Source organism: Hyperolius riggenbachi, chromosome 1 (genome assembly GCF_040937935.1).
Source record: "Hyperolius riggenbachi isolate aHypRig1 chromosome 1, aHypRig1.pri, whole genome shotgun sequence".
Lineage (NCBI taxonomy): Eukaryota > Metazoa > Chordata > Amphibia > Anura > Hyperoliidae > Hyperolius > Hyperolius riggenbachi.
In genome coordinates this window covers 284,956,419-284,966,418 of record NC_090646.1, presented here as the reverse complement: position 1 = coordinate 284,966,418, position 10,000 = coordinate 284,956,419, and the positions used below count along the sequence as shown (strand labels likewise).

Here is a 10,000-nt window from a genome sequence, read left to right as displayed (position 1 = left end):
TCCAATTATCATTCAGAATTAATTGGGAAACATAGAAATTGTATTTATCGATAGTGAATAATAATATTGTTGCTCATTTATGATAAGTCTTCAATAACTGGAATTTCCTCTTTTTAAAAGGTCCAAACACACCAAGCCAAGTACCCATTGTCCTCCTAGAAGACATACCAAATGTTTTCAGTGAAGTTGAGCTCAGTTCTGGAAAGCATATTCACAAGAGGAGGAAACTTGCAGACAGTAGAGACAAAACAATGGTATTGTTAATATTATTGTTCTGAACATTTATGTATTCCATTTTTGGTGTCGGAGGGGCTGTTTACAGTACTGCGTTGTAACTGATCGCATTATTCTAACTCACTGCATGTTGGCTTTGCATTAAAGTCTATGTCCAGTCTCCATTGCAGTTCACACTCCTTTAACGCGTGCATTATGCAACGGAGTACTGTGACTCCAGCCTCAGAATTTAAGTTGTGTTACATTTTAGGGCAGACTCGTGTTAAAAGGGTTTCTTCACTTTCACGAATAAATTAATTCTTATTGTATCCTTTCTATGTATCTCATGTAATTTAACATGCTGAATTTTAAAGACATACCTTTAATTACTTTGATGTTTGTCCATGCCACTAGTCTAACGCTTATGTTGTGTACACACTTGAAAGATAAATGAAAGATCACAGACCAATTTTACCCCCTTCCATGTAGTATGAGAGCCATACCTACACAGTCTATTCTATTGAGCTGAACTCCCCATCAGATAAAAATCTTTGCAGGATGCTGCACACAAAGATGCTGTACACCTGCAACAGATCAGTATCTGCAAAAGATTTGTTCCTGCAAAAGATGTCTGTTAAACAAGGTGTGTATGAGGATCTGCAGATATCATAGACTAGGCTGACCAGATGTCTTTTTTCCCCTGGACAGGTCCTCACAGGTTTTTGAAATGTCTCTGTGAAGAGAGCCGAACACAGAGCGAGTCACAAGATCCGATTGAAGAGACAGAGAGCCGAACAGCCAAGACTCAGTCCAGTGTTTTCCCCAGAGCCTATCAGCTTTGCAGTAGTGTTGTCCGTATCATGAACGATTCGGATTTTTGATCCGGATCTTTTTTGTGAGTCGAATCATCCGGATCATTGCAATGAACAAATGATCCGGATGATTTGACTCACAAAAAAGATCCGGATCAAAGATCCGAATCGTTCATGATCCGGACAACACTACTGCAAAGCTGATAGGCTCTGGGGAAAACACTGGACCGAGTCTTGGCTGTTTGGCTCTCTGTCTCTTCAATCGGATCTTGTGACTCGCTCTGTGTTCGGCTCTCTTCACAGAGACATTTCAAAAACCTGTGAGGACCTGTCCGGGGGAAAAAATACATCTGGTCAGCCTATCATAGACTATGAATGCATTTTGCAGGAATGGATCTTTTGCAGGAACAGATCTTTTGCAGATAGTGATCTTTTGAATGTTTACGGGCATCTTTGTGTGCAGCATCCTGCAAAGATTTTTATCTGATGGGGAGTTCAGCTCAATAGAATAGACTGTGTAGGTGTGGCTCTCATACTACATGGAAGGGGGTAAAATTGGTCTGATATCTTTCATTTATCTTACAAGTGTGTATGTAGCATTAGTGTGTTTCATTATGAAAGCTGGTTTCCATTGCGTTGTCAGTTTTCAGTGAGATGGGGCTGATTACTTTCCACTATGTATCTTACATTGAGCTACCTTCTCTGCAGAGGTGTAGGATCGCTCTTCTCTCTTTTAACTGCAGTCCATATAATGTTGACTAGGGATGGTCAATGAGATGCAAATTGTGTATGCAAATGTATGCAGCTTGAAAATAGACCAAACTAACTCCACCTTGGCAGAATTCAATTAGTCTATTTTCAGGCTGCATACATTTGCATGAAAAATGTGCATAATCCTGAATCAAATTGGGAAATTATTTGCATCTAATTGGCCTTCCCTATTGTTGACCTGTTTCCAATGATGATTTATAAAAATGTTATAAAATATCAGTTCTAAAGTGAATGAACCCTTTAAAACTCTACAATACCTGCACTCATCCCTAACCGTTAGTTAACATCTTCACTGTGTTGGCTCTAAACTATAACCTGATGGAAAACAAGCAAACCTAAATTTTTAGATACCATATTTTTCGGCATATTAGACACAAAAATAGAGAGAAAACGTCCCTGCATCTTGTATGCCAAATACAGGGAGCCCAGAACTTACGATCGCCCACCTTTACAAACCGCGGACCTGCTTAAACAACGGGCTCTCCCAGGGGCAATTACTGGCGGCGCTGCTCACCTAATCCACAGTTCCAGCGGCGATCACAGACCTCATCTCTAGAGCGACTCCCCCTACTGACAGCTTCTGCTGATCACATCATCAGCAGATGCCATCACTAGGGGGAGCCATGCGGGAGTTGAGAGGTCTGGGTTGCCACTGGAAATGTGGATTAGGTGCTAATTGTACTTAAGGGGAGCAGAGGAGATATGCGGGGGAGAGCGAGGACGACACAGGGGACAAAGGAGGACACAAGGGGACCAGAGGATGACACAGGGGAAAGAAAGGGACAAATGAGGACACATGGGGACCAAGGAGGACAGGAGAGGAGACCACAAAGGGACCAAGGAGGATACGGGGACACATGGGCAAAGGAGGCATTGGGGAGCACAGGGGGACACAGGGGGAAGCAAAGAAAGACAGGAGGTGTCGCAGGGGGAAAGCAAAGGAGGACATGGACACATGGGGGTGCAAAGGATAACACAGGGACAGAAGGGGACACAGAGGGGGAGCAAAGGAGGATATGGGGACAGAAGGGGACACAGGAAGATAGTCATTGGGGTAGAACATCTTCAAGACTCTGCTGGACCATAGGCGCACCAGATTTAGTTTATATTTTTTTCCCCCTTGGTTTTGCCCTCTAAACCTAAATGTGTCATATATGCTGAAAAATACGGTATTTGCAGCGTTAGTGGTTATTCAATTTAGTTTTTAGAGTCCAAACACCATTAAAAAATATGTATTTAAGGGATTGTCAATATGTATTTAAAGCGGAATATAACCCTGCATTTCAACTTTGCTCTAAAACCTTATTTACAGTATATTATATGCAACCAGGATTTTTTTTTTTTACTAGACCAGCATTGGAAGGGTTAAGGGCCCGTTCACACTGCACGCGTTTCCAGCCGCGTTTTGGAAACGCGTGCAGGTGGCCGATACGCACGACATCAGACATTGCATAGAGTGCAATGTCTGATGCTCACACTGCATGCGTTCCGGACCTGTGCGGTCCGGGAACGCATGCTGCACGCAGATTTTGCTAAAACGCATGGCTGTCCCATTCACTTTTCAGTGATGGGATCAGCCACGCAACGCACACAAACGCGGATGGCCATGCGTTCGTACGCGTTGCAGTCCGCACGCGTTCCGCACGCATGGCCATCCGCATTTTTGATCTGAACGGGCCCTAAGGGCTTTAAAGTTCCTGGAGATTTCTGCAGACGCATCCGAAGCTGAAATAGATACATTTTGTTTACATAAATGTATCTAAGTGTTGAATGTGAGGACAGCCAAAAAGTGTGTGTCATTTATCAATAGATACATTCAACTAAATAGAATGTATCTATCCGTCTGCATATCTCTCCACGGAACTTTAAACCTCTGTGTTTAACCCTTCCAATGCTGGTCTAGTAAAAAAAATGCTTTTTGCATATAATATGCTGTAAATAATATTTTAGAGCAAAGTTGAAATGCAGGGTTATATTCCGCTTTAAGGGAAGTCAAGTGTTCATTCCTGATCAGTGAATGATCCAATTGTCCATTGATGAAACATTATAAACAATGTATTTTTCAATGGAGTCATCACTGTTTAAATTCAGTTTTCACTATAGAAATCAAAAAGTTGATTATTTTTTTTAAAACCGCTTGAGTTGTGCAAATGAGGCATGTATGGAATTAACTTCATTCTGTACATGCACACACAGGAAACAAACTGAGTTCTCCTCTCCCAATGGTTAATTCTAATGCTGCCTTATGCGAGTGAATGAGTCCCAAGTCTTTTTTTATGTATGCAGAGTTTATTTGTAATTTCTCAGAGTTCAGATGATGAAGAGCTGTCTGGAAAAAGTCGAAGTCGCCATGTTGTTGTTAATAAAAATGATCTTCCTAATCCAACTGAAGTGCTTGAAAGCTTTAAACTGGCAAGAGAATGCTGGGATCTCCTCCACTCCTCAGAAGCTCTTGACAAAGGTAAACAAAACTGTAGTTTAAACTTGCATGAATGTAAATGTGGCCTCTTTCAGACGGGAGGCTGAACTGCGTGCTTGCCGCTCACCAGTGCAATTTAAATTCAGCCAAACCACAGAGGTAATAATAACACGTGTTTGCGCGCTGCCAGGCAGTGGTGTTACAGGGCTGCAGAAAATCAGGTCGTGTTGAATCTGAGCACGGCTGCGCTCAGATCTGACTCCATTGCCGGCAGGGCTGTGGACTCGGAGTCGTGGAGTCGGAGTCGGGGCAATTTTGGGTGCCTGGATTCGGAGTCGTGGAAAAATGCACCGACTCCGACTCCTAATGAATTTAAACTGTAATTAAAATAGAAAATATGAAAAAAATTCTATTTCTCAGATAAGTCATCATAAATAATTTATACATACAGTAATAGCTGTGCTTAGTCCACAAAAATGAAATAAACCAATCAAATTTATTTACTTGTGCTGCTTCAATAAAGCAGTCCCCGTATTTTTAAAGTCAGATATACATATCTGATTGTGACTGTATAAATAATGTGTACACTGGAATCTCTTATATATACTAAAAAACATCTATGCTGTAAGTAAAAAGCCTGATGTGTAGCCGTGTCACTAATAGAGATGGTCAACGAGATGGAAATAATTCTGCGTTGATTCTGATTTATGCTCATGAAATCAAATAATTTGATATGTTAAAATTTGGTTTGGGGACTACGAATTAAATTGTACCTGAAAAGGAGGAAAAGAAAAGTTTTATACATACCTGGGGCTTCTTCCAGCCCCCTTCAGGCTAATTAGTCCCTCGCTGTCCTCCTCCACCACCTGGATCTTCTGCTATGAGTCCTGGTAATTCAGCCAGTCAGTGCAGTCCGGCCGCATGGCGCTTCCACAGCCAGGAGCGTTCTGCACCTGCACAATAGTGCTGCGCAGGTGTAGTACACTCCTGGCGGCGGAGTGTGTGCATGCGCACTACGCCAGACGGGCTCAAGTACCTGGACTCATAGCAGAAGATCCAGGTGGCGGAGGAGGACAGCGAGAGACTGATTGGCCTGAAGGGGGCTGGAGGAAGCCCCAGGTATGTATAAAACTTTAATTTCATCTGTCTCAGGTTTACTTTGTTACACAGTAGTACTATACTCTACATATGCACGCCCCACAGAGCTGCAGGGAATCCACTGAGAATGTTGTGTACATTGAACACAGAGGGGTTGTCTATCAGCTATAAACCTGGTTCAAATTGTGCATGAAGAATGTGTAATAGAGGAAGAATCCCCTCATTCTGCTGCAGAGTACCTGCACATCACTCTTACATGTACCCACAGTTACATTGCCTAGGGCCTGATAGATGTTCTTTGTTCCGGTCTGTACCTTTTACAAGTACTCTTACCAAGGACTAGTTTTAGTCTATGACTAAAGGGAATAAATATGGCAGTCTCCATATCTTTCTCACTTCAGTTGTCTTTTAAAATTCCTAAGCGTTGGCAGTTAAGAGACGAATTTCATGTTACATACTTTCAATCAACAAGATTGTAATATGCAAATTAGAGGAGTCGGAGGAATCCTAAACTGAGGAGTCGGAGCCGGTGGATTTTTGTACCGACTCCACAGCCCTGATTGCCGGTGTAGGAGAGCAGCTGACAGGTGGTGGATTCACCGCCTGTCAGTAGCCTGTGTGAAAAGAGCCTATGAGTAACACTTCAGCTTCCCATCTCTGATGTGGTGTAGAATCTACACCACTTGCAGCTTCCCATGGTCTCTGAGACAATCGGTGGTGCTGATTCAGCTGTCATGTGAGTTTTCTTTCTTATCAGTAAGGAGCCAGTTTCATTGGCTCCTTGCCAGGTGATCACTGTGACCCAATCAACAGTGATTACAACAAAAGAATACAAAAAAGAGGCACTGGTCCTTAAGGGGCCAGAGTCTGCAGTCCTAAACGAGTTAAAGCCTTTTAAAATAATTTGTAAGTTATCTAATGTGGCAATCTGGAACAGTCGCAGCATACTTCCAAACCTGTGATCATTGAAATTTGTTCAGGCTGCACATACCAGTATGTAAGTCATGTATGTAAATAAATGAAATGTTCCACAAACCATTGCAAAAGGTATAGTAAGTCACCCAAGTGTTCAAGTCAATCAAGGTGTACCAGACCCTAAAGGATCAAAGAGAGAATTACCTGCTGTTGCCAACAGAAATTATAGGTGTGTCAGGTATTCACCTTCTCATCAGTTATAAGTATTCAATCCAATTACAAATGATTACAAATCCAATTGGATCCAGAGCCCCTCCTTCTAATGATTAATCAATTAGAAGTTTACATTGCTTTATTCTTTAAAATCCAGTGTAAAATCCAAGCTAAACCAGTAATACGGTCACAATCACTTACACCTGGGGACCCATGATCAAGGGTTCCCTACTGATAGATTGTGTGTGATGGAGGGGCTCTGGGTCCAGTTGATTGTTGCATTATTGATATTTGGAATGCAAGAAAAAGAAATGTATCCATCCATTCATGGGGGGACTTGGAATACTCATAACTGATAGAAGGTGAATACCTGATACCCGTGTGATCTGTACAACCGTATAATTCGGGTTGGCAACACCGGATAAGCCTCTCTTTGATCCTTTGGGGTCTGGTACACCTTGATTGTCTTGAGACACCTAGGTGACTTACTACACCTTTTAGCTAGCTTTTAAACACAAAATGAAACTCTGGCATTCCTAACAAAACACTGTTTATGGAAGTAGGTTATAACAAAGTCTAAATGAAAATCAGTTTCTCTCTCTACCTCTCTCTCTATCTATATGTGCAACAGGCACCCTCTCTGGCAAAGTCATTTATACAGTACAATTGCATTACTCATCAGGGATTGATTAGCATAATTATAGTTGCACATGCTAGATGGTTCGCGTCTGCATTGGTCATTCATGGCTGTTATGCCAACTATCTAGCATGTGTATGGTGACCCTGATGCGTAGGCAAGAGATCCGGATTGGTGGATCATGTCCTCACAGCTAAAGCCAAGAACATTGTTCCCTCCCATTGCCTGCCCTGCTGATCCCCCCCCCCCCCCCCCCCTATACCTACAGATCATGTTCCTTCCCTGTTTTTATGATGCTTAACGCAAACCTGAGATTGGAATATCCTTCTAAATACAGTATGATTTTCTTAAATTTTGTTCAGAGTTCTCCAGAATATGCCTGCCATGGAAGACAGACACTTGGCTATGGTTAAGAATCTTTCTCACAGATATGGTTATTTATCAGGTAGGTAAAAATAATGCATATATGTCTCACTCCCTGTTTACTGTAACAATTGGACAATGGCTCTTCAGTTACATATGGCTTCCACTATAGGGGCAGCATAAGAAAGCAATCAGCAGTCTTCACCTCATGGCAGCTCTGCAAGGTTCTCATTCTCCATCACAGCAGATCATCAATCAGGGAAGCCTGGAGCAGCAACGGTCTCTGATCCAGCTTGCAGCCTGCCATTTCGCCCTTGGGGAATATAAGGCAGGTGTTGTTTTGTTATTCTTTTGTTTTTAATTGTAGAAACTGTTTTTATACTTGGGTATCTGGCTGATTTTAATTGTGAGGTAAACCAGTATTGCCCACAATATTTTTGCTTTTAAACTCTCAGATCAAGTATCAGTTCACTGAGTGTAGAGCTGCTGACAGAGTAATGCTAGGTACAAACAATACCATTTTCTGGCAGATTTGCCTGCCAGATCGATTTTTTTCAACATCTCCAATCGATCAAACCGATCAATTTCCATAGACGTGAACGGAAATCGATCGAAATTCAGATCGGACATGTTGGAAAAAAATCGAGAAAAATCGAAAAATGCCAGAAAATTGTTTCATGTGTACCTAGCAGAAGAGTAGCTTCTGCTGAGAGCCCTTGGCTGACCTTGCTCTCTCTGCTCTGTTTTGTGGAATGCAGGGAGAAAGTGGGCAGGGTGAGCTCTGTGCTTCTGAATGACTCGTTTGCACCCTGCCCAGTTCCTCCCTGACTACATCTTGTGGTTGTTGCTGCAATGGAGGTGGAGGTTGGGCAGTTCATAGACTTCTGTTCAGTTAAGCAAAGCAGTATTTGACATACTGTAGCCCAAGAAGTCAGCCTTACCGAATCAGCCGCATGGGTGATAAAAATGAATACAGGGTAGTATAAATATAAACGTGCAATACACAAAGATTTGTGCAAAACAAATTGATATAATCCCCACATTATGCATGAAAAAACCCACAAGCCTGAACTAGGGATTTGATACACGATAGAAATATGGATGATTATTATTTGTATTTATATGTGCAGCCATTTCTAAGGTTTATCCTTTTTTGTTGTTGTTAGCACCTAATGCACTAAAGCCCATTTCACACCATCCAGTTCACTTTTTAAAGGTCATGTAATGTAATTGGTTGTAGTGTAAAATAAGGTTCTGTTTTACCTTTGTGTATATTTTGCATGACCTTGTGCCATGTAAGTCTTCACAGATTATTTTCAACAGATCATCAGTGTTTATTCTTTTTGTAGTTAACATGTGAGAAAGTTCTAGAGTTGATGAACTTCATAGTGCCTCCATCTCAAGAAACTTCTAAACCAAGGGAAGAACAGCCCAAAGTAAAGCCAAAATTTAGAAAAGGTTTGTCTACATGTTGATTGCATAATCTATAAATGACAAAAGGATGTTTTTTATTTGCTTAGTGTGGCTATAGCCCCCTCCCCCACTTGGAGATTGATAGCATCGCTATGCAAGTAACTGAACGTTGTTAACCACAGTCCAAGCAGCCATAACTTTTTTATAAGAATATGACTGGATAGGTTGGTAAAGTGTGTGTGTGTGTGTGTGTGTGTGTGTGTGTGTGTGTGTGTGTGTGTGTGTGTGTGTGTGTGTGTGTGTGTGTGTGTGTGTGTGTGTGTGTGTGTGTGTGTATATTTTATATAAAATAAAAAATACAGAGTGCTGGACAGCATGGTGATGAGGGAGTAGCAGTCGCTGTAATTCAGTGCTGTTTTGTTTGCCTGCTCATCTCTCCGTTGATATGTGTTGAATGTTTTATGCGCTAGGTTAGCACTGGGAAAACTACGGTCCATATGTGCTGTGAATCCAGCCCACTGCTAGGGGGACAGATTCTTCTCCTCTCCTCACTCCCTGCAGAGTTGCAAGCAGACGTTAAGTAGAGGTTTAACTCGCCCAATCACCACTTCAGCATCGAGTCTTAATGGCCACAGAGCGTCACGTTATTCAATATGGAGGAAAAAAGAGAGGACTCCGGGCACCTTCCGTCCAGTGCTTTATTGGCAAGTGATGGCAGACAATGTTCGTGGTACCATGTAACAGAGATACCTGCTTCTGATGGTCCTCATTGGTGATGGTGCGGTGGAGGTGGGGATACCAGGGCACTAGGTGGGACTGGCGACGGCCGTTTCGCGTCTAACCAGATGCTTGGTCACGCTGCATGCCACTGTGTTGGGTGGGCGGCATACATCCGGCCTATAGCGGGGACAAGCCGCCCGCCTCTTCCGGGTGACGCGCTCACCACTTGTAAATGGAGAAGGTGGGGAGGGCGGAAGCCAGTGGGAGCAAGCGTTGAGTCAAAAACTGCAAGACCCATAAAGCCATGCGCGCGGGTCCGCCTCTAGAGGGCGAACAAGCCGTGCTCACACGTCTAGCACGGGCTGGCGTCACGTTGCAACTACAAGACCCATAAGGCTTTATCCTTGGGTTTGTATATGGAGGCCG

General features: G+C 42.7%; 1 protein-coding gene across 4 annotated transcripts in view; it reads left to right on the top strand.

Annotated features, from left to right (window-relative positions):
- INTS10 (integrator complex subunit 10) overlaps positions 1–10,000 on the top strand; it is a 76,899-nt gene that overhangs the window by 48,534 nt on the left and 18,365 nt on the right. For all 4 annotated transcript variants that reach the window (XM_068271148.1, XM_068271149.1, XM_068271151.1 and 1 more), the window contains exons 9-13: positions 121–254; positions 4,104–4,257; positions 7,441–7,523; positions 7,614–7,769; positions 8,791–8,899. In XM_068271148.1, coding sequence (XP_068127249.1) covers positions 121–254; positions 4,104–4,257; positions 7,441–7,523; positions 7,614–7,769; positions 8,791–8,899 — 636 coding nt within the window. The remainder of the gene's footprint in view (positions 1–120; positions 255–4,103; positions 4,258–7,440; positions 7,524–7,613; positions 7,770–8,790; positions 8,900–10,000) is intronic.